Genomic DNA, 25,432 nt, shown 5'->3' with positions numbered 1-25,432 from the left:
GGAGCATTCTGCGACTGGAGCATTCTGTGACTGGAGCATTTTGCGACTGGAGCATTTTGTGACTGGAGCATTCTGCGACTGGAGCATTCTGCGACTGGAGCATTCTGCGACTGGAGCATTCTGCGACTGGAGCATTTTGCGAATGGAGCATTTTGCCAATGGAGCATTTTCCGACTGGAGCATTTTGCGACTGGAGCATTCTGCGACTGGAGCATTCTGCGACTGGAGCATTCTGCGACTGGAGCATTCTGCGACTGGAGCATTCTGCGACTGGAGCATTCTGCGACTGGAGCATTCTGCGACTGGAGCATTTTGCGAATGGAGCATTCTGCGACTGGAGCATTCTGCGACTGGAGCATTTTGGGACTGGAGCATTCTGCGACTGGAGCATTCTGCGACTGGAGCATTCTGCGACTGGAGCATTCTGTGACTGGAGCATTCTGCGAATGGAGCATTCTGCGACTGGAGCATTTTCCGACTGGAGCATTTTGCGACTGGAGCATTCTGTGACTGGAGCATTCTGTGACTGGAGCATTTTGCGACTGGAGCATTTTGCGACTGGAGCATTCTGCGACTGGAGCATTTTGCGACTGGAGCATTTTGCGACTGGAGCATTCTGTGACTGGAGCATTTTGCGACTGGAGCATTTTGCGACTGGAGCATTTTGCGACTGGAGCATTTTGCGACTGGAGCATATTGCGACTGGAGCATTCTGCGACTGGAGCATTCTGCGACTGGAGCATTTTGTGACTGGAGCATTCTGCGACTGGAGCATTTTGCGACTGGAGCATTCTGCGACTGGAGCATTCTGCGACTGGAGCATTCTGTGACTGGAGCATTCTGCGAATGGAGCATTCTGCGACTGGAGCATTCTGTGACTGGAGCATTTTGCGACTGGAGCATTTTGTGACTGGAGCATTCTGCGACTGGAGCATTCTGCGACTGGAGCATTCTGCGACTGGAGCATTCTGCGACTGGAGCATTTTGCGACTGGAGCATTTTGCGACTGGAGCATTCTGCGACTGGAGCATTCTGTGACTGGAGCATTTTGCGACTGGAGCATTTTGTGACTGGAGCATTCTGCGACTGGAGCATTCTGCGACTGGAGCATTCTGCGACTGGAGCATTCTGCGACTGGAGCATTCTGCGACTGGAGCATTTTGCGAATGGAGCATTCTGCGACTGGAGCATTCTGCGACTGGAGCATTTTGCGACTGGAGCATTCTGCGACTGGAGCATTCTGCGACTGGAGCATTCTGCGACTGGAGCATTTTCCGACTGGAGCATTTTGCCAATGGAGCATTTTGCCAATGGAGCATTTTCCGACTGGAGCATTTTGCGACTGGAGCATTCTGTGACTGGAGCATTTTGCGACTGGAGCATTCTGCGAATGGAGCATTCTGCGACTGGTGCATTTTGTGACTGGAGCATTTTGCGACTGGAGCATTCTGCGACTGGAGCATTTTGCGAATGGAGCATTTTGCGACTGGAGCATTTTGTGACTGGAGCATTCTGTGACTGGAGCATTTTGCGACTGGAGCATTTTGCGACTGGAGCATTTTGCGACTGGAGCATTTTGCGACTGGAGCATTCTGCGACTGGAGCATTCTGCGACTGGAGCATTCTGCGACTGGAGCATTCTGTGACTGGAGCATTTTGCGACTGGAGCATTCTGCGAATGGAGCATTCTGCGAATAGAGCATTCTGCGAATGGAGCATTCTGCGAATGGAGCATTTTGCCAATGGAGCATTCTGTGACTGGAGCATTTTGCGACTGGAGCATTCTGCGACTGGAGCATTCTGTGACTGGAGCATTTTGCCAATGGAGCATTTTGTGACTGGAGCATTCTGTGACTGGAGCATTTCGCCAATGGAGCATTTTGCCAATGGAGCATTTTGCGAATGGAGCATTTTGCCAATGGAGCATTTTGCGACTGGAGCATTCTGCGACTGGAGCATTTTGTGACTGGAGCATTTTGCGACTGGAGCATTTTCCGACTGGAGCATTTTGCGACTGGAGCATTTTGCGACTGGAGCATTTTCCGACTGGAGCATTTTGCGACTGGAGCATTCTGTGACTGGAGCATTTTGCGAATGGAGCATTCTGCGACTGGAGCATTCTGCGACTGGAGCATTTTGCGAATGGAGCATTTTGCGAATGAGCATTCTGCGACTGGAGCATTTTGTGACTGGAGCATTCTGCGACTGGAGCATTTTGCGACTGGAGCATTTTGCGACTGGAGCATTCTGTGACTGGAGCATTTTGCGACTGGAGCATTCTGCGACTGGAGCATTTTGCGAATGGAGCATTTTGCGAATGGAGCATTTTGTGACTGGAGCATTCTGCGACTGGAGCATTTTGTGACTGGAGCATTCTGCGACTGGAGCATTCTGTGACTGGAGCATTTTGTGACTGGAGCATTTTGTGACTGGAGCATTCTGCAATGGAGCATTTTGCCAATGGAGCATTTTGCCAATGGAGCATTTTGCCAATGGAGCATTTTGCGACTGGAGCATTTTGCCAATGGAGCATTCTGTGACTGGAGCATTTTGCGACTGGAGCATTTTGAGACTGGAGCATTTTGCGACTGGAGCATTTTGCGACTGGAGCATTTTGCGACTGGAGCATTTTGCGACTGGAGCATTTTGCGACTGGAGCATTCTGCGACTGGAGCATTCTGCGACTGGAGCATTCTGCGACTGGAGCATTCTGCGACTGGAGCATTCTGTGACTGGAGCATTTTGCGACTGGAGCATTCTGCGAATGGAGCATTCTGCGAATAGAGCATTCTGCGAATGGAGCATTCTGCGAATGGAGCATTCTGCGAATGGAGCATTTTGCCAATGGAGCATTCTGTGACTGGAGCATTTTGCGACTGGAGCATTTTGCGACTGGAGCATTTTGCGACTGGAGCATTTTGCGACTGGAGCATTCTGCGACTGGAGCATTCTGCGACTGGAGCATTCTGCGACTGGAGCATTCTGTGACTGGAGCATTTTGCGACTGGAGCATTCTGCGAATGGAGCATTCTGCGAATAGAGCATTCTGCGAATGGAGCATTCTGCGAATGGAGCATTCTGCGAATGGAGCATTTTGCCAATGGAGCATTTTGCCAATGGAGCATTTTGCGAATGGACCATTTTGCGAATGGACCATTTTGCCAATGGAGCATTTTGCCAATGGAGCATTTTGCCAATGGAGCATTTTGCGACTGGAGCATTTTGCGACTGGAGCATTTTCCGACTGGAGCATTTTGCGACTGGAGCATTCTGTGACTGGAGCATTTTGCGACTGGAGCATTTTGTGACTGGAGCATTTTGCGAATGGAGCATTCTGCGACTGGAGCATTCTGCGACTGGAGCATTCTGCGACTGGAGCATTCTGCGAATGGAGCATTTTGCCAATGGAGCATTCTGTGACTGGAGCATTTAGCGACTGGAGCATTTTGCGACTGGAGCATTTTGCGACTGGAGCATTCTGCGACTGGAGCATTCTGCGACTGGAGCATTCTGCGACTGGAGCATTCTGTGACTGGAGCATTTTGCGACTGGAGCATTTTGCGACTGGAGCATTCTGCGAATGGAGCATTCTGCGAATAGAGCATTCTGCGAATGGAGCATTCTGCGAATGGAGCATTTTGCCAATGGAGCATTTTGCCAATGGAGCATTTTGCGACTGGAGCATTTTGCCAATGGAGCATTCTGTGACTGGAGCATTTTGCGACTGGAGCATTTTGCGACTGGAGCATTTTGCGACTGGAGCATTCTGCGACTGGAGCATTCTGCGACTGGAGCATTCTGCGACTGGAGCATTCTGCGACTGGAGCATTCTGTGACTGGAGCATTTTGCGACTGGAGCATTCTGCGAATGGAGCATTCTGCGAATGGAGCATTTTGCGACTGGAGCATTTTGCGACTGGAGCATTTTGCGACTGGAGCATTCTGCGACTGGAGCATTCTGCGACTGGAGCATTCTGCGACTGGAGCATTTTGTGACTGGAGCATTCTGCGACTGGAGCATTCTGCGACTGGAGCATTTTGCGACTGGAGCATTCTGCGACTGGAGCATTCTGCGACTGGAGCATTCTGTGACTGGAGCATTCTGCGAATGGAGCATTCTGCGAATGGAGCATTTTGCGACTGGAGCATTTTGCGACTGGAGCATTTTGCGACTGGAGCATTTTATAACTTGAGCATTTGCAATGTTCTTCAAAAACCGCGAATTCTTAAGAAGAAGAGCTGCTGATTGTGAGGATACTTTCTCTACCTAGCTAAGGGCCTTTTTTTTATTGTTCGTTTGACAATTTAATTGATTCTTCAATAATCCCGAATTCTTAAGAATAAGATAAAAATGCTTAGTTAAGTAGTTCTGGTAGAATGATAGAGAACGAAAGGAGCATTTCGACTGAAATGCATGTTTTAATACATAAACAAGTGGGAATGGTCTGGCAACCCAGATCAGCTGGTATCGATAACGAGAAAAAACGTTAAGACGAATAACTAAGAAGATGATTGTTTAATTTAACAAATCCTACTTATAATACTAAAAAACTCTCAATAAAACTATAATTAATATAATTAAAACCAGTGGGATTGTGTGTATGTTATTCAACACACAGTCCGGTCCCACAAACATACATAAACAAAGGCTGGAAGTATGTCCTTTACTGCCTTAAATTAGAATACCATTAAACGGGATGCAAAAGCCAAGTTCAAGCTTTTTTTTTCAGAGGTGGTACATCTGCATTCGTTTTACAGGACTATGTAAAAAGAACGCCCAAAAGGACTAAATCGGTATTTAATATTAGGTCAATACCCCTTTTTTATACTACATCTAGTATAATTTTAATACAACGCTCAGAGAGTTAACACTTTCGATTTATTTTTTTTTGTGCACTTGAAAATGGTACATTGCCACAGATAACAAGCTAATAATGTCTATAATCCATCAGCAAAGTGCATTGGAAAAAAAACAGTTTTTTCCAACTTAAACGATTTTAAAACCACTTTTGAGGCTATTTCAATATCATTCATATTAAAATTCAGATTGAAAGCAATCTTGTTGCATGGTTGCATCGAACGGCAAGGAACTAGCGAGCATCGAACTGCAACTGCAACTGGTGGGTGTGTTATACGGTTATAACAGTTGTCAATCATTATCTGTTGCGGGTGTATTTTCCAGGGGAAATTTCCCCCGTTTGCACCTTATCCCAGTCCACACGGTCCACACAGTCCACAGGGTCCACCACCACGACTTGAGATGTTCACCAAAGGGAAACCCACCACGTTCGGGTGGAAGCCATTCGCTTCGTGGCAAATTGTTTGTTTATCCAGTTGACAGTTTGTGGAAAATCGTCACGGTGCTCGCATCAACGGGACTCGAACGCGGAAAAACGGCGAGAAAAGCGAGGAAAAACGGGTGCAGAGACTGATTGGGAAATATGTGCGCCTGAGTTTCCCGGCCCGAAGGCAAAGTGCCAAATGCTCTGACAAATAATTCCTGTAATAATAATAAGCAGCGGGATTCAAAAATTTAAATGCCCCGAGAAAAGTGAACAGCAAGTGTAGCGAAAATTAAAATTGTCTTGCCAGTGCCAAAAAAAAAAGGGAAAAGGCGAAAAACTGTTTAAACTCTTATTGCGATTAAATCGGCAGAAATCTAATCCAAAGATGGCCAACAGCCGTGGAAATTTCCTGACAATCGGATTACTTGTGACCCTGATCGCCAGCGGTCAGGCTCATCTAAACATTTTCCTCAATCTGCACGAGGTGTTGCGTTTAATCGGTAAGTTGAACTTAACTTAAATCGCCCTATGGTTTTTCAATCAAGTTACCAATTATTTGCCACTTTTGTGTGCGTCCGACTTTAAATCAAATTTGATTTATGCCAAGCCAGGCTTTCCTGTTTGGCTTTCGGGCAAATGCATAGAGATTTGCCCGGATTATTTACTCTTTTTTTTGCTGTAAATAATTTATGCTCTTATTTGTTTCTTGGCTGGCGGCTAAGAATTTTCTTTAGAATTTTCCATTGTCAAATTGGACAGTTTATTTAAAATTCCGGTATTTGTCCAAGATGTTTTCCTTGTTCTTTATTTTAATTTATTGGTAAATTTAACTTGGCAAATAAGAAAGCTAAATTAATTCGAACGTTGCGGATGTGTGTTGATTTTTTTATCATTTTAGATTTATTTATGTCAATAAAGATTTAGGTGAAATTTAATTTGTCTGACCAATTTGTCTAGGAAAAATCAACTTCCATAAACCATTTTACTAACAATTTAGTTGACACAAATACATTCTTATTTTGTATGAAAATGCTTTTTATTTTTCTTATAAGACTTAAACGAATATGTAAGATTAAATGTAATGATCAATTATGTCTTAAAATGTCATTTATAAGCTTAACAAATGTAACAAACTTTTAAAATATGTTATTTATTTATTTACTCTTTAATGCAATACAATTTTTTTTAGTCTTGCCAATTTTTAATAAGAGTTAGTACAAAATCCAATTTCTTCATTTCTTAGTTTTTAAACTGTACCAAATAAATTATGCTAATTTAATATATTTGTTGTATCTTTTTATTCGAATGACTGATTTTGAATTCTGATCAAAACTGATTTGTTAATCTCTCTCTACCTAATAATAACCAAGTTTCCACTTGAGTAAACTAATCGGCTTTAAGATAGCTTCAAACCAACAACCCAAGTACCTTTAATCTACTCCCCCCACTTTCCAGTTTATTATTTTCCATCTCCCCTTTTACCATATCTTATTCAACTCAAGCCATTCTCGACCAGAAAGAACACACACATAATCCTATCGAAAAGATTGCCAAGCTAATAAAAGTGAGGAAAATTGTTTTACAATGTGTCACAAGCACAGACAAAGAATTTACAACCCAGTGAATATAAAAAATAAATCAGTAGCCCAGGGAAAGGGTGGAAAGGCCGAGTTGGGACAAAATCCATGTGGAGCCATAAAACACATGCAAAGTGTTTGTTTATACATATATGTAGGGGGTACAATGTGGAATCGGGAGATCGGGAGCTGGAGATAGGGAAAAATTATCAAAAATTATGTTGTAAAATTTACAACACTCGCACTCGGGTGTTTGTGTGTGCAAACCGGCCTGGTGATTGATGGGCGTCATGAGGAGTAGTAGAAGGAGTAGGTCCCCAGATTGCATCGCGTCACTTGTGAATAACTGGGTAAATATTTGGACTGCAGTGCAGGGCTAATCAGGCGCTTATCTAGTCGGTTATCACCGCTTGCCACTCGTCGTAATTCATGTTTGATTCGAATTCTGGGTCCTGAGCTCTGACTTCTTGACTACTCGCACCTTATCGTCGCTTGAAAGCGCCAGCAGACAATCAATCAAAGGTGATATGGCAAGTGGGTGGGATGGGGAAGGGGATGGGTATGGATGGGCAGTTGAGGCTTTCCACTTGACATGGCCCCGGGAAATTTATTAGTTGTGTCAGCCGTGTGTCAAACGAAATCAGAATTAAAACCCATTAAGCGGTGGCCGCTATTCATTTTTCGCCTGACTCCTCCAATTGCACTTTCCCCTTGGGGGTTTTTTGGGTGGGTTTCGGGTGACGATACCCTCTCCAATTATTCAACGCTGACAGCGGGTTGCATGCCTGACCTACTTTTCGATCCTCTATCCACTATCCACTATGTGTTCGCAACGCCGGGTAGGTGTCACTTTTATTTTACTTTATTTTATTTTTTTAGCGGTCGCTTCAAAAGCCTTTGTGTGAGTGCACATCAATTAAATTGTCAACCCGGGCAGCAGCAGCAGCAAAGTGAAGGAGAATCGCCCGAAGAAGAGTTTTATGCACTTGCAGCTGCGGCCTGGCATTCACTGTTCGTTAGGTTAACATCCACACCATATAGCCATATAGCCACCCACTTTTTTATCCCGAAGAGCGCCCCAAATTGCTGTGCTCTATGTAAACCATGTCAGGTGTGGATCAAAAGGGGGAGGAGGGCGGCCTTCTTGGTTCGGTGGTTCTGTGGCTCAGCTCGTTAGCGAAATGAGCGGATATGTAAAGTCGGTGCAGTTGATGGATTTTGCGGTTGCAATGAGTGACCAAAAGGGTTTGGTCGGTAGACAGCTTAAAAGTTGCCAGGTGTGAGCAAAAATAATTTTGCCTAGAAGTTGGGACACTTTTGGATAATTAAAGGATAGTTACATTCTTAATTTAATAAGTGTTATAATAATATTTTCTATTATATATTACTACATCCAAAAAAAACGTAATTTTGACATGCTATGCGGCATCTCATTTTGATATGCACTTCTCTTCCTTTTTTTTTCGAAGTCAGAAAACCAGAATCGGCAACATGACATTATTTAATATAAATTTGACCTGTATTGCATGGTAAAAACGATATGCGATTATTGTGTATATCACCTCTGAAGCTATTATCACTAGCGCTTTTGATGATGTGAGAATAAATGTTTCTCGAACTAAGAAAACCAAGCGAAATCATATAGAGCCACTAAAAATTGTACACATAACGCCAAACCATTCTTCACAGTCGAAAAACTTTCCCTTCACAGTTGGCTCACGGAGGCTTTTAACGTTGCCCAACTTTGTATCCCTGCCAGCTGTCTGAACAGATCCTTCGATCCACGTAACCCACGAACATTGCCAGTCACGTTTCGGGTCTGTCTATCAACACTTGCTAATCTCAACCCCATCTCTCTAAATGGTTTGACACTTTCAACTGGCGCGGGCCAAAAGATTCATCATCTCGATGCGAACATGATTTTCCGGCGCACAATGGAAATTGTTGCCAACTCACGTTTGGCTAATAAAAGAAAGAACATTTGGCCGAAATACAAAACATATTTTCGGCAAGTAATGTGAACTCAATTAGAGAACAGCATCAGTAGCAGCATCATCATCAGAATCCCGGGAACTCAGAACTTAAGGGAAATCTCTTGGGTGCGTGGCCAAAAATATTTCACCCTCGGAATAATTAATGCTGCAGTTGGAATCGAAGGCTTTAGATTTGCCCGAGCGTGCGGCATGTGTTGCCAACTTGCCACGACAACATAAACAAGCGGTTGTCCCCGCCACCTGTCTTCTGTCTCCCGTCTACACGGAGAGAAACATAGCCAAGTTAATTTAATTTAGGGTATATTCATAAACCTTGGCTCATGGCTCTAAAATAATCGTGTAATTAGAATGTTTTATTACGGGCAATAATTTCTGGTATTTATATGCAAATCGTTTATACCATGTAAAAGTTTCATAAGTGGGAGGGAGCTTTAAATAAGTTTTTTGTAGGCAAATATTAATTATAATTATTGTATTCACTTTTATATATTTTTCGTCGAAAATCTCCTTTTGCCAAGTGTTCCATTAAAATGAAAATTAAGAACCGCGATTTGACAAACTTTTGAGATACTTTCTCTTCGTGTACGGATTCATCCAGTTGCCAGGTTGTTATGTCTGGCTTCATGCAGAGTTAAACGCGTAATTGGCAAATGAACAACACGGACGGAAGGCAGAAATGTCGATGCTGTTGCAGTGACAAGGACGATGACGCGCCGCTGTGGCAACAGCAACAGCAACAGCAACATCCATTGCGGCAGCAACAGCAACTTTTGTGGCAACAGCATGTGCAACTACTCGCGAGTTGGGCAGAAATATCTGTTGCCACTCGAAATCCAGCTGGGAATGCTACTCACGTGTCTCTGGTATTATATATATAGGTCCTCTCTTAAACTAGCGTTATATATTACGAAAATTGCATGGTTATAAATAAAGAAATTATAAATATCAGATTTAAAAGTATAATGGTACAAAATATATTGTATTTCGATATGAAAAACTTTTCTTCCTTATAATTTTAGTTCAAAATTCTTATATTCTGAGTATCTTTTAATGAATTCGATAAGGTGGTAATAAAGCAAATAATGATTTCATATTTTACTTTTTTAGGCATTGCACATTTATTCATTTTTCTCTGTGCACTTCGACCTCATCCCCCTCATTATTGGCGAGTCATTGTCCCTTCATAGGCTTTTACTTCACCCCCGTGTATTTCATAACTACGGCTATGCAACATTAACAAAAAAATTGGTTATGGTTAGGTTACCACGCCTTCGTAATTGAAGCCACCACTTGCGCTTAATTAAATCACTAAATGATTTGCGGATGTTGTTGTTTGTTTAATTATGGTTCAGGAGCTATTGAGGGTGACAATAATAACAAGTAATAATAGGCAACGTGTTGTTCACCACGCTTTCACACCTACGTTTGTAGATTTCCCAGCTGAACAGTTGTGAAAGTGTTTATATAATCCATTTTCTGGAACGTTTATTTAAAACCTAAATTAACTATTTGGTTCACAAAGTGTAAACTCTTAAAAGGTTTTTGACATTTTTCAACTATTTTTCAGATTTTAAACATTTTTCAGTGTTAATTTAATCGGATTCTATACCAAAGTATAAATAAACCGTTTATTATCTTTTATGCTTTATTACAATTTATTGGCAATGCAAAATTAATCGTCGCCAGTGGCAATAAACATTTAATGCCAATTTTTGATTTATTCCTCTGAAATCCGTATAATGGGAGAGAAGCTTTTAAGTCCTCTAGTTTTTTCTAGAGCTCATTGAAAAGTTACGCCAATAGTCCTGAATATTTAAATTTGTTAGGAAAAGGAAAAAAAAATCTAAGAAGTGAACAGGTTTTGAAGTTAGAAAGTTAGCATATAAATTAATAAAAATATAAACTCATACAAGTGCCCACTTCCATGTCAATCTTATTTATGGCAATCAACTGCCCCCGAAAAAGGCCAAGAAAAAAGGAAACTGAATTAAACTATCTGTAATTGCTTTGGGCCAGCCCATTTATCCGGCTTTCAATTAAACTAAATTTATTTAAATTAGCAAATTAGCAACGCCACGAATTCCCCAAAGTGCTTCACATATCAACTCTATTTTCACCCCCTCAGAGAAAAATTGAGTTTCCTCAGCTCAGCTCATATCTAAAGTGCTTCAATGCTCGGTCTGTCAGTCAGTCCGGACTTGTTATCAAATTAATTTAATCAGTTTCAATTGTTTATGTTCTTTTGGACTTCTTGCTGGGGGTTCTTTTTTGGTTGCATTTTCTTTTTTTGGATTTTTGCATGATTGGTGGCGGTCAGACACGAAATGGGAGAGTTTTCCGTTGCCGCCCGCTTCTTCTACACCCCCGAAAAAGAGAATGAGTTGCACAACTTCCAGTCGACTTGAGCTTTTTTCCCCCCATTTTTGTTTGGACTTTATCATTTGGTTTTTATGATTTCAGCTTTTTTCTTCTTCCGGCAATTATCTGCCTAGACAAATTGTTGCGTCCATTATGCGGCGGATTTAATGGCCTGCTTCGATGGCAAACACATGTGGGCAGATGGAAATAATTCATGAGTTTTCACAAAAGCGAATTCCGATTGCGTGTGGGGATTAAATCAAAAGGAAAGCCTCCTGTATTTATGTTAATCCTTGGGAAAATGCCGAAATCATCTTACCCTTCGCACGACAAGCTAATCAAATAACCTTAGGGCAAACCAAAAACGAAAAAAAAAAACAGCCCAAGGGTAATTAAACTAAAGCTGCTGGCAAAATCACTTTCCCACAATCATGATGGGTGATTAGCAGAGGGTCGTCCTTTCATCCTTTCATCCAGCAAATGCATCATCTAAGCTGCAAATAAAATGTCTAAATAAACAAAGGCCAATGCACGCGACGCGTGCTGGCCAAAAAGCAATTGTATCTAGTGGATACCTATGTGTCCTAACCCTCCACCTCTTTAATCCGAAGTGAGAAAAGTCGCACACAACAATGTCAAATGGAAGGGGAGGGGAATGGCCTTCTACCTTCGCTACTTAATGGACCAGAAATGCGTCGTGCAAACAGCCGGCTCCCCCACAATCACAATTCGGTGTCCCTGTCCCTGACCCTCGTCCTGCCAACGCTGCGTATGCAAACAAACGGGCGGAGGAGTACGTTCGCCCGGAAGCGAGATGCCAGGCAGGATTGCAGGACTGCAGGGAAAACGCTGGCACTGAAACTGAATGAATGAAAGCAGGCGGGCCCGCCACTTGAGCACGCCGAGGCTTCCACTCCCGGTGTTTCTGTGCTTCTGTGCTCCCAACCCCACCCCCTTCGAATCAGGGTCTCAAAGCCAGTTCCCCGGCAGACAGCCACCCCTGGCGAGGCAGGGCATCGCCATCGCCATCTCCTTCTCCTTTCATCCCTGCCAGCAACCCGCGTTGAGTGCTTTATTTCCAACCACTGGTGGCTGGGGTGGAAGTGGATGTGCATAGCAGGGCCACGGCCAGAAGCCTTCGCCTGCAGGCAAACTGCAGGCTGACATTACCAATGATGACAGTGGCACAGTGGTGCTTAACAAGATGATAACATTATAAAATTATAAAATCATCCGCTTAAAAAATTCTTAAAGTCGCAATCATAAAATAACATTAATTATCCTAAATATTTATGCACACAAAACATTCGCTGGGGTCAAATCGATATGCGCATGGTAAATTTATGTTATCTTGATATTCGCTCTTACGATGAAATACTGGTAAAATTGATATTAAATAATATAATTTTGCCGAATTTTCTCTTTCCGAGATTCTCTGACTTCGAAATCTTGGGAATATAATTTTTTGACCCTCGTAATATTTTTTCTTCCCTTTCTTTCTTTCTTTCTTTCCATATTACTGGTCTCACTGTCATACTTTCCATATTTTTATTGCTGGCAAATTCCGGCGGGCGCCTTGCCGCTCTCCCTTTTGCCCTCACCACCCCTCGCGATCTCGACATGACTCTCGTAATGAGCCCGTAAATTATTTTTTATTATTTCGTATTTAATTTTTTCATTGCCCGCTATTGTTCCTTTTCGCTACTCCTTTACATTCAGGACACCAACAGGAAGAGGGAAAAATGCCGGCGCGTGTGTGGCATCCATTTGATATTCGAATTGATTGTGGGAATCGAATCTGATGGGTCTGAAATGTAATAAAGAAAAGGGAGCCACGGCCAATCGATAATCAACGAGATGCCGAGGCACAATTCAGCACTAAAGTTGCCTAAATGAAGCATATTATGGGTCTGTCAGGGAATCCATTAACAAAATGCTAATTACTTTCCGCACAATTATCTGCTTCGAGCACAAAAATCCATAAGCACATACTCGTGCATATTTAACAAATGCAGCTTATTGGAAATTTTCACACGCCCGCACAGCACAAGCTTCCACAGATGCAGTAGCAGCAGCTTCCCACGCACAGGGAAAAGATAGGAAAATATGGGAAAAGTGGGGGACTTTCGCTTTAGGAAAACACATCTGGCTGAGAGTGTGTGTGTGTCCTGATAACATGGATAGCAATTAACCATTTTCTGGAGCACTTAAGTGCCGAAAAAACGATATGCATGTGGGACCTCGTAATGAGTTTCTTTGGGGGGGATAATCCAAAAAATAAACTAATAGCTGGGAGGGGGAATCACTCTAAGGAAAGCCCAGAAAGAAAGCAATTGTGGTTATTTAATGCAAGCAAGAGTAAAGATAAGTAAATCATTTATGCAACTTCTTGATATCTAGAAAAATCAGCTAGCCATTAAGAAAATATGTATCTAATCAAAGATGTAAACGGATGGAATTTTAATAATGATATATTAAATCGAAATTATCAAATTAAAGAATTTAACATATTAAATTTGCTTAGCGCTCTTCATTTTATATATTTCTTAAAATTTTATAAAACAAAAGTTGAAGCATGAATATAGCAATTTTATTCGCAAAGTTTAACACGTTTAACAAAAGTTTTCAAAGCAGCTTAAACTTCGGAGCGTATTTCTTTGGCATCATAAAAAACAAACTTTCGTCCAGAAGCGTGCACAAACTAAATCCCATAACTCATACAAACACTCTCGACGAAATTTTGAAATTGCAGTGCGTTCGATTGACCCAATTTCCATTTTATTCTGTTGGATCCGCCTGTCAGTCGGTTGTGATGGAACTCAACACCCTCGGACATGTGCCAATCGTTCTCCAACGATTTCGCGCTAATCGAAATAACGCAAACACTATGTTTATCCCACTTCTTCAAAACATTTGACCATCATCCATAGCCTTCCCCTATATAATTTATGTCTGCAATCTGACGACAGTGAAGAGATATTTTTTCATCTGCGTTTGTAATTTTCCTGTCACGCCCAATGGGAACTCCACATGGCACGCAGATAGTGAATAAGGGGCAGCCGCAGCAGAATCCTGATTATTTTGCGGTTTATTTTAAGTTTAATTAAGCGATGATACGGAATATTTATAAATTTCATTTACCAGGAGGGCAAAATATGGGGGCAATGGGAGAATGGCGAGGGGTTTTTGCCTGATTCGTTCCACGGCGAATGCAATTCGCTCTGCGTTCTTCCGTGAATTAGTCGCGGTTATTATCATGTCTGTTCCCCTCTTCGTTTATTATATAAGTATTCAGTCTATAGACTCCCAACTTGGTTTTGTTATTGTTGGATTTTCTTCGGTGTGGAGCGTGAAATGTGTGGTAGTCTTGGGGGTGAGTGGCCATTGGCAACATTATCATTAACATATTTAAATGTGGGATAAGCCAGGGGTGGCGACCAATGAATAAATAAGTGAATGAATGTATTCAAATGGAAGTCTTTTAAGTGTGCGTAAAAATAGCATGAATGATGGATGAATTTTATATGGTTTTCCGTTTGATCATCCAACTAAAATTATTTTACTTTTCAGGCTATTTACTAATTGTTCTAAATGTTACTTAAGGCTTTCCGTAAACTTTAACGTTTTCCCTTATCTTTCGCAATTTCTTATTGGCCACCTTGATTGTACACCCAATTAAGTACTTTGTTTATATTTTCCACGTTCTTGTTTTTATGGTACGTCATTATAATGCTTACAATTTAACCACTTAAATAAACATTTATTTAACATGCTGTAAATTACTTAAAAACCCCACACACAATTATCTCACCGCTAAGCTGTGTTAATTATACAGATCTTAACATATATATATTTTTTCTGTATTCCACTTATCCACCGGACTTGATGAGTAAAACAAACCGCCAAAGAGATGAAAGAGAAGTAGTGGGAAAAAGCGTACAAAAGCTTCAGTTTCTGCTTCGTGTGTGGTAGAGTTTACACTTTTTTTTGGTTGGTTTTTCTGTTTTATTTTTCCCGGGGGGAAGCCCTTCTGCATCGTCACGTTTACAAGATGATAAAGCCTTAACCACTTTTCAACGGCGAATGAAAACGAAACCCCAAATATATATGTATGTATATTTGCCTGACCCAAAAAACACTTGCAACAAACAAAAGCTGAAAACTTTTCGGGTGTTTGGCTGGTGGCCACTTTTTTTCGGTGGGTTTTTGGGGGGGCCATGGGTGACAATGTCCACTTCTGTGGCAGCAACGCCTACGCCAATGCAACAATGCTAATCTGCTCTTCCTGCTGCCTTCTGCTCTTTGTTTTTTGTTTGTTCGTTTGTTGCCTTGGCTGCCGGCAGCTGCTCAACGAAAAAAAAAAGTCAATACCAAGGACTACGGAGCTCCTCACTCGGTCAGAGTCATAAATTACCGCATCCCTGGGGTGCTATTCAAAAATATGTGCGTTTCGCTCCCTGACGATCCGCCTCCTTCCCTGTTTGTTTGGGCTCGAGACCCGGCCCTCAACGATGCCCCGAGGAGGCTCCGCCGTTGGCCAAAGCCCGACTGCCTCTCGACTGCCCTGTCAAAAATTGTTCATAAATTTTTGGCCCAACCCGAGTGGCTGGACCGAAATTTCAGCACAGGAAGTTGCTGTTTACTTAACACACACTCCCATATGTGACTGTGTGTTTTTGTCTTTTGACTGCGGCCTGTTCTGCTGGCTGTCGGCTGTTGGCCACCCATGGAGGAAGCTGCATGCAGATCCAAATCCACAACGCACATTAGGAGCTGACCCTAGCAGACCCACCCGTAAACCGCACCACACAACTTGGGGTTCCGTCTTCCAGCCACCTGTCCCCCAAAAGTCCCGAAAACCCAGCCCATCGGCCGTTCTAACCATCCCATCTAGCCTGTCTCGTGGTGGTCGACCCACCGCCCTCGCTTTATGACTTACCATAAATTTTATGACAGCGCCTAGACACCGATATACAGACGGATTCGGAGATCCCTCAGCCAGAGGTGATAAAAATTTCATTACGTCACGCAATGCAGCTCGAGCAAAAAGCTAGCCAAAAACACAGATAGAATTGGGCTGTAAAAAATATAATAATAAAATATAATTTTTTTAAATAAAATCAAAATTATAGTTCAAAAAAGAAATCTAGCTTTATAAGTATTTTATCAAAACTTAGTTTACATTTCGAGCATACCGAATTGATATGCCGCTTTTAAAGTCAAAATGGAGTCCACAGAATATTATATTTTTTTTGAGTGTAGGCTCCGAGAAATTGAAAGAAAACTTTGCACCAGTGGCAAGTTAATGGCCAACACTGTGGCAGAAATCCCCGTCGAGGGCGGTGCCCGGAGGCAGGACTGATGGATGGATGTAGGTGGGTGTTGCCACATCTATACCCTGATTCCCCGTTGTCTTTGCCAGGTGTCGGTTGCTATCGCTCGGATAATAATCACATTAACTTCTCCAGATAATCACATTAAATTTAAGAGATCGCCTGTTAATGCTCCTTTTGATTTTTTATGAGTCAATAAGACTTCACTCCGTTTCAGTTGAGTTCAGTTCACTCCCTATCACGCCTTTAATGGGGGTGAGGGGGAAGGGATTTTCAGCCATGTACCGACTTCACATTTGCGGTTCTACTGCGCACCTGCCCAAGTGCTTACCAAAGGACTTACTCCTGGATATCAGCCAAGTAGCTCAGGCATTAGATTAATTACCGATTAGTGGTGGAATAATTAAGCTGTTTAATTGCCTTGACCCAAATGGGTTTCAGTCAGGAAAGGTCCTTTTAAGTGTCGGAATTTGCGTTAGGTGGGCTTATAATATTACTATGTTTTAAATCCAAGCTTATTTCCTTCATTTATAAATTGTAATTGTTTTTGAATGCTTAAACATCAGTTCATCAGGATTTTAACTAGTTTTCTACATTCATTTAATAGTTCTCAGGGCTAGATAGTTTTTTTTTATCGTTTTTAAACCGAAAATGAGATAATTAACTTTTACTCAAAAATCATTTAAGGCTTTCAATAAACACAAGTCGTAGCAATACCTTTTCGTAAATAGTTACGGTCTTAGCTGCCACACCTGGGGAATTTACATTTTTAATTGAAGAACGAGAATCAGCTAACGAAGCTTAAGGAAAGGTAGGCTGCACTGCATTCTCATTCCGTTTCCATGGCCGATGGCCAAGGCCAGGCAAACGCCATAAATGTAATGCGTTTCTTTTATGGGCTTTGTCATAGAAATCCACCAAGAGTTGGCAACATAATTTATGCAGCCCGCCTTTCTGCGCGGAATTTATGGTCTTGACCAGAGGAGAGCATCCCTAGCCCAGTCTCGTCGAGGTGATAATGTAAGGGAAAACACACGAATGGGGATTGCAGCCTGCAGGCAGGCCATAACTATAAGAAGAGCTACAGCATCGCGGTATAAAGACCTGGCCAAAGACCAAGGCAAATAAATTGCAGCTGCTCGACCGGGGCGATGAAATACAAATAGAAATACTTGGCAGCTACTGGACGTTGGATGAAGTTGCCACAGAGTTGGTCGACTCTCAGAGGAGGAGGGCAGTCGGAAGGGGAATCACACTGTCAGTCGCAGTCACTTCACATGTCCTTTGGCTTGTTTGTCTTACACTCTGACGCTCCGTGGATCGCAGCCGGGTGAAGTAAAGTTGTTTGGCCAGACAAGACTTGGCCAAATGTCGGGCCAACGCAGCCGAGCACGAATCATGACCATTCGGGCAGAAAAATTACCTTTCCTTGGCCAATTGCTCACTGAGAGAAAATGCAAATCCTAATAGGACAATTTGTAGGGGAACATTTGATTAGAAAATTTTAATAATTTTAAATAAAATAAATAAAAATAATTTAAAATATATACATTTTTTAATGATTTCAAATGAAAAAAATTTAGATACGACTGTTACATTTTAAACTTACCTTAAAATCAAATAATTTATTTAGAATTTCTTTTAACTTATTTAAAATACTAATTAATTTTTTTTATTTTTTTGTTTTGCTATTCCTTTATTTTTTTCTTGGCTTAGCTTCTTTGCAGACTTCTCTTGACCTTTTATGGTGATCCTGAGTCTCAGACTCTCGACTCGCCTCCGATTTAATCAGCCTCGCCGACAAACATATAATTTTGTGAATTGCAAGTTGCATGATAGGGACAATGGGCATATAGTTCCCAGGCTCAATGGCAATCTGCCTTTCAAAGGAGGCCAGCAAATTGAATCCGCTTGGGTTATGATGTGCTCTCCTGCCGCTGGCTTAGATAAATTCCAGGCTCTCCGGCCTCGTATGCAGATTGAAATGGCAGAGCCCATTAGATGTCGACACAAGCCTTTTCGCCCCAAAAACCCCGCGGTAATGACCCTAAATCAGCATCAACTTCTAGGCCAGTGCCCAACCGAATGTCATCATCGGCCGCGGGACTTTCGGCAGATAACCCCATGCCCAGATCGTAATAAAAATGTCGTCTGACTTTCGATATGGGGGTGTCTCCGCCTCGCTTTTGGGTCTCCCTGTCTGGGTTTAATGCACAACATATTCATGTGTCAAAAGACAATTTCGGATTTATGGCCTGCGAAATCCCCCCAGAAACGAAACGAAACGAAGCCAGCGAATGACGCAATGTGGGCGAACAACCAACAACGACAAAAAATATGTTAAGAAAGCATAAAATGATATCCAAACTACCCACTATGATCTGGTCTGGGTTTCAGTCTGGTCCGTTTGGAAATCTCGCTCATGTCTGCCTTGGGTTTGCATAAATTAGGATCTGGACGGGTTGCTGAAAGGAAAAGGAAGTTTGGGCGGGGAAAATATTCAGTTGGTAGCGCAAAAAATGGCCATTTTCCCTTTTTTCTTTCCGAACTCCCTGCTTGTGTATGTGGAGAAGTTTTCCTCTTTTGGCTGATGCGTTTGCTATGGCATTTTTAGGGTTGTAATTGAAATTAAATAGATGTCGTGCCATGAATTCAAATCGCCCTCGTTTGGCCTCCAAATGCGGGTCTTAAAGAGTTAAAGACGTAAAGGCATTTTTCGGCAATATTTAGCTCTTATCAAAAATTAAATTCTTGTCAAGAACTGGAGTAAAAAATAATTTAAACTGAAACGCATCCTTTTTCCGTCACTCCAGCAGAAATGTCTGTACTTAAAGGCAACTCTTTCCTTGCCATTTTTCTATTTCCCTTATCAACGCTCGGCGAGAAAAGCAATTGCTTTTTCCTCCCCCTCAGACATTTTTCCTGCACTTGGGTAACTATTTTCGCACAGCTTGAACAACTTTTACTTTTCTCCGAGCGTTGAATTTATGTGTCACTGGCACTAGAAGTGGAAGTTTTTGGGCGCCGTCTCCCCGGGCCCTTCCCCTCCTTCTTTTCCCCCCTGATTGATGTTGGCCAAATCGATTTTCCTCCGAGGCACCTGGCGTCCCAGCATCCCCACATCCACAGCATCGACTTCATTTGTTGGGCAATCAGCTCTAATTAGCACCAGACCAAGTTGAAATGCAAAACGCGTCGCGAGGGGCGTTTGAGGGGTTGTGGGCGATGGGTTGCTCAAAGTAAATTGCTATTACTTGTCTATAATTGTATTAGGAGTTTGGTGAATGGGGGGTCGCAAAGTTTTACATCTGCGGAATTTTAATTGTAATTGTTTTCAAAGTTGAATGCTAGAATGAGTGACTGAGGGGAGTTAAAGGAAAAAGGAATGAATGTCTTGGAAAACTTTAATGGTTCTTTAAAAACCAGTGGTTGAAATGTAAATAAATATTAATTAAGTATTCTAGAACATTAATTTTAATGTTGTATAAATTCAGAAATTATCATCATAACTATTTTTTTCTTTTTCTGTTTAATGAGCTGCACCTCACATGTCGCAGGCCCATTAACCCTTTGACCCCTCACCGCGTCGCTGCAGTTATCACAAGCTCTCTATCTGACTTAGCCGGGTTCATTATGCGACAGTTTCCCATATCTACCCTTAGACCTCGAACTCCCGGTCCCCCTCAGCTCGCTGGGCTTACTAATTACATTTTCAAGAGTGCAAACGAAGCGTGCGAGCGGCAATGGCGATGGGGGGTTGTCTGGGGGTTTGCCCCACTAATTAGTACGATATATATGTGTTTATAATGCGAACCGCTTTATGCGCTCCTCTGGTTCCCGTTCCCCTTCTCCTTCCCCTTCCCGGTGGCATGAATAGACCGAGGAATAAGTGGCATAAATTAAAATAAAATGTACAAGTATGAAATGTAACTGCGGCCGGGATACGACTGCGATAAAAATCTAAAATAAACACGCTGCAGCGGCAACATGCAACGCACACAGCAGCAGCAGCAGCAAAGCCACAGCAACATCAGCATTAATTAAGCATGAACATTTAACCTGCCCACTCGGCCACGCCCACCTCAGTCCACATCTGGAGGGAGTCGCGTGTCGTGGCCAAGGGTCTGCCTTCGGTTCTTTATAATTTGATTGATTTATTGTGTATCCCATGGAGGCGCCTTGCAGATGCAATAAGGCGGGGGATCTGTTCCCTTTTTCCCACAAAACGCATGGCTAATTTAATTAAAAATGCATTGTTGGACAGGTAACAGTTGCAGGTTGAACACACACGGGCTGTCAAAACTATCAGATCAATTTGAAGATAAGCATAAATAGAGGGGTGAGCATGGGGAAACCCCTAGACAGGTGCCAGCAGGTGTGACGTGGGCCTCCTTTTAGCTGGAAAATTTTAAATTCTCCTTACCGACCCGATGTCTTTAAGTCCCTCCATCATTCCCTCATTGTTAGCCAACTTGTTTGTTGATTGTCTACAATCGAAAAAAAAGGACAATCACTTTAGGAGCGCGCAGCATGCCATTTAACTCCTTCAATATGTCACTAAAGTGTCTCGAAGGACAGATATTTTCCGAGTCCCGATCCAGTTGGAGGAAAATCAATTTTCCACGCCCCCAATGAGCAGGAGAAAACCGTTATCCCTTGTGATTGATTATGCAGTCGGGTCGAGTGACTGAGCGGAAAGTTTTTCTCCAATTCACTTGGCCCACAAATATATCATTAATTTCGCCTCGGCTGAAGGGGATTATCATTGGCATGGGCGTTTAGGTGATGTGCAACAAGCAGTGCAGCGAAAAAAATAGGGAATAGGTTTATTCTCGAAATTTTAAGAACCTACTAACATAAAAATAACTTTTAATACATAACAAAATTTTTTTTGTTTATTAGATTTATAAGAAAAAGTTTTTGAAGTTACACAATCTAAGCTCCTTTGTAAAAATATTATCAAAATAATTTCGTCATAATAATTTTATTGATTCTATTTATTTATATATTTTTTTTCTATAAAATAAGTTTATAAATACTTAAACTAGAAATACAAAATTTAAGGATACATTTTTAAATTATTTTAGATTTATAAGAAAAAGGTTATTAAGTTACAAATTCTAAGCTCCTTTGTGAAGATATTATCAAAATCATTTCGTCATAATAATTTTATTGATTCTATTTATTTATATATCATTTTTTCTATAAATAAATAATGTTTATAAATACTTAAACTGTTAATACAAAATCAAATGATACATTTTTGAATTATTTTTTCGTGTGCACTAAATATGTTTACCCTTTTTCTTATCCATTTACAGGCGTCTCGGCGGAACTCTACTACGTGCGAGAGGGCGCCATCAACGACTACGCCCTGAACTTTGCCGTGCCCGTGCCGGCGAACATTAGCGACGTGACCTTCACGTGGCAATCGCTGGTGGACCACCCGCTGCCGTACAGCATCAATATCGCCACTTCGGACACGGAGGTGTTGCCCCGGCCCATTCTAAATATATCCCGGATCGGGGATGTGCCCATGGAGCCGCAGACCTGGGGCATTGGCCTCAAGTGCTCGGGCACGCGAAATGCCGAAGTTACGGTCACCATCAATGTGGAGGTCATCCTGGATCGGGCCACGAACAACAACACGAACCTGATCTTCAAGCGGAAGAAGATCTGCCTGAGAGAGGAGCAGGATAGTGCGCACGAGGAGTACGACGACGACGATGTGGACTTGATGCAGACTGCGCGCAAGGGACATGGCAGCGATATCCACTATGTGGATCGCAACGATGAGCACGTGGTGGCCAATGGCCACCTGTCGCCGGAGAAGGAGAAGCAGCGTCCGGTGGTCACAGAGTCGCCGGTGAATGTGGGCGGCCGTGGCAATTCCGGGGGCTCGAAGCGAGACTTTGATCCCATGCTAAGGGAGAACCTAGTTCCGCCCGCCAGTGGCCTGGTCACCCTCATTGTGGGCGGCATTCTGGCCCTGGTGCTCGTCTCCACGCTCATCCTGATTGCCTACTGTGCCAAGGGTCCCTCGAAACGGCATCCCTCAAACGGGGTGCACCTGATCAAGACCTCCAGCTTCCAGAGACTGCCCACCATCTCATCGACGGCCCACAACTCGATCTACGTCTGCCCGTCGACCATCACGCCCACCTACGCCACTCTGACGCGGCCCTTTCGCGAATATGAGCATGAGCCTGAGGAGTTCAACCGCCGTCTCCAGGAGCTGACAGTCCAGAAGTGCCGCGTCCGGCTCTCCTGTCTCGTCCAGGAGGGAAACTTTGGGCGCATCTATCGCGGCACTTATAACGACTGCCAGGAGGTATTGGTCAAGACCGTGGCCCAGCACGCCAGCCAGCTGCAAGTGAACCTCCTGCTCCAGGAGTCCATGATGCTCTACGAGGCCTCACATCCGAATGTCCTCTCCGTTCTGGGCATCTCCATCGAGGACTATGCCACGCCATTTGTGCTCTATGCCGCCACCGGAAGTGTGAGGAATCTAAAGAGCTTCCTGCAGGATCCGTCGTACGCCAGGAGTGTCACCACCATCCAGACGGTCCTAATGGGCTCCCAACTGGCCATGGCCATGGAGCATCTGCACAACCACGGCGTCATCCACAAGGACATTGCGGCCAGAAACTGCGTGTAAGTATAACTCTGAAATGGGGGGTTGAATGGGGTTGAGAATATAAATTTGAAGGGTAGGAATTCTGCACACAAAAAAAGAACTTGGTAAAAATAACCAATATAATTGTCAAACAGTCCCCAACCACATATATTGTCAATTCTACCAATTAAATAGTTACTTTCACAACAACAAATACACACAATTAGCAAAGACAAACACCCAAAGCAAAATCAAAAAAAAAATAACTATTTTTTATAGTTGCTTAACTATCCGTATAGGTCAATTTTACCAATCAAAAATATAAAGATTAAATTTAGTTAATTGGTTTATCTACTAGCTTTTTATATTCCAACTAATAACTAATAAAAATAATAAATTGTATTTGTTTTCTTCTTCAGGATTGATGATCAGCTGCGTGTTAAACTCACAGATAGTGCCCTAAGTCGCGACCTCTTCCCGGGTGACTATAATTCTCTGGGCGATGGCGAGTACCGACCCATCAAGTGGCTCTCCTTGGAGGCCCTTCAAAAGTCGCATTACAACGAGGGCAGTGATGTTTGGTCCTTCGGCGTTCTCATGTGGGAAATGTGCACACTGGGTAAACTGCCCTACGCCGAGATCGATCCCTATGAGATGGAACACTATCTTAAGGATGGCTATCGACTGGCCCAGCCCTTCAACTGCCCTGATGAGCTGTAAGTACTAGTTATTTTAACTATATTTTATTTATTTTAATATTTATTATTTAATTATGTTCTTTTTTTAAACTTTCTTTATCCGAAAAGTAATATAAATCTAATCTCGCTTATGTAATTTTCTCTCACTTACAGCTTTACCATTATGGCCTATTGCTGGGCTTCCATGCCGACCGAGCGACCCTCGTTTAGTCAACTACAGATCTGCCTATCGGAGTTCCACACCCAGATTACCAGATATGTTTAACCAGCGGTGCTGCAGCATGCCAAGACCTGTAAATACAACAAGAGGCGACGTCGCAAGATTTTCCAGCAAACCACGTCGTCCACTCTGTTCCCAAAGACATATTAAATGGTAGCGCCTAGATATTGGGGTTAGTACGATATCCCCAACTTATGAGATAACATGGATTCGATAGAGAGAGAGGGTGAAACGGCCTGATAACTTCTATCCGCATAACTCCTAGTTATATATTTAGTCTGTAAGGACATGTGACATTTCAATGCAAGAATTAGGATTACATAAAGAACATAAACACCTACTGAAAACCCCTGTTAAGACACACACACGTTCTCTCGATAGAAAGTGCTAAAGCCCAGTAAAAAGTTATCTTAAGAGAAGACGCCATAATAAAACAGAAGGAAATAGCAAATATTGATATACTAATCGTAGCTAAAGCAGATCCACTAAAACAGAATCCCACAAAAAAACCAGTGCTAGGATAGGTCCCCGAAAAAATATGTCGTAGTGTTCAAGAGAGCGTTGCAAGTTTGTCATTATAATGGGATAACGATACGATACCGAAACATATATCTATGTAAATGTATTCACGTGTGTGTTTATGTCTAAGAACCGTAGTGCTAGTAAGAACTCGAAATATTTATCTAATGTTAGTGCACAAGCGACCCAGAATCCTTAACCCTAAGTTACGGTCCCTTACAGTCTCGAGTTGTAAGTTTTTGTGTAATATACTTAAGCAGTTTGCATTAGTTCTTAAGTTACTCTTATGGTTTTCTATGGCAGACACAAAAGAAAAACGATTTCAATAAACGTCCGTGCATAATATTTAAAAACAAAACTAAATGGTGGCTTTTTTCAAGTTGGCAAAAGGGAAATGGAACGAGAACCGCTCTGTGAAGGCTCCCGGTAAGTAAACCATTCTCATTGAGCCCGGCCACGCCCGTCACTTAGCCTAAAACAACGCACTCTAAGAGCAATGTGTTGTTTGGTTACCACCTCCGCAACCCTCTAACCATTCGAAACCAGGCCCCAACCCCAAGTGAACCTAACCAAAACCCAGCGCAGCCGAACCAATCTCTTTACAACACAAAAGGCATGTAATGCCAACTGCCTATTTGAGACCAGGCGATCCCTCTACCTCCGACTACAGGCTTCCCTCGGATGCGGAAACTTTCTTTCGTAATTTTCTATGTACGCCAAAAAAAAAAACAGTCTTGATACTCGTTGTATTAAAAATATACTTTGTCCAGAATAAAAGTGTGGTATTGAATTTCCACTGAATAATATAAAATTTTAACTCTGTATTATTATA

General features: G+C 42.4%; 1 protein-coding gene across 1 annotated transcript; it reads left to right on the top strand.

Moving 5' to 3' along the window:
• Positions 1–5,352: 5,352 nt before the first annotated feature.
• drl (derailed) lies at positions 5,353–24,957 on the top strand. The gene is made up of 4 exons (XM_017151804.3): positions 5,353–5,785; positions 21,869–23,201; positions 23,583–23,879; positions 24,015–24,957. Exons 1-4 carry the CDS (start codon positions 5,671–5,673, stop codon positions 24,124–24,126), a joined length of 1,857 nt encoding a protein of 618 aa, XP_017007293.1. The 5' UTR covers positions 5,353–5,670; the 3' UTR covers positions 24,127–24,957.
• The last annotated feature ends 475 nt before the right edge of the window (positions 24,958–25,432 follow it).

Source organism: Drosophila takahashii, chromosome 2L (assembly GCF_030179915.1).
Source record: "Drosophila takahashii strain IR98-3 E-12201 chromosome 2L, DtakHiC1v2, whole genome shotgun sequence".
Taxonomy (NCBI): Eukaryota; Metazoa; Arthropoda; class Insecta; order Diptera; family Drosophilidae; genus Drosophila; species Drosophila takahashii.
The sequence above is the reverse complement of the archived record's forward strand: the minus strand, read 5'-3'. Positions and strand labels throughout refer to the sequence as shown.

Coding starts and splice junctions, on each gene's coding strand:
- drl (XM_017151804.3), top strand. CDS start 5,671: ATGGCCAACAGCCGTGGAAATTTCCTGACAATCGGATTACTTGTGACC. Junction 23,202..23,582: donor ATTGCGGCCAGAAACTGCGT/GTAAGTATAACT, acceptor TTTCTTCTTCAG/GATTGATGATCAGCTGCGTG. Junction 23,880..24,014: donor TTCAACTGCCCTGATGAGCT/GTAAGTACTAGT, acceptor TCTCACTTACAG/CTTTACCATTATGGCCTATT.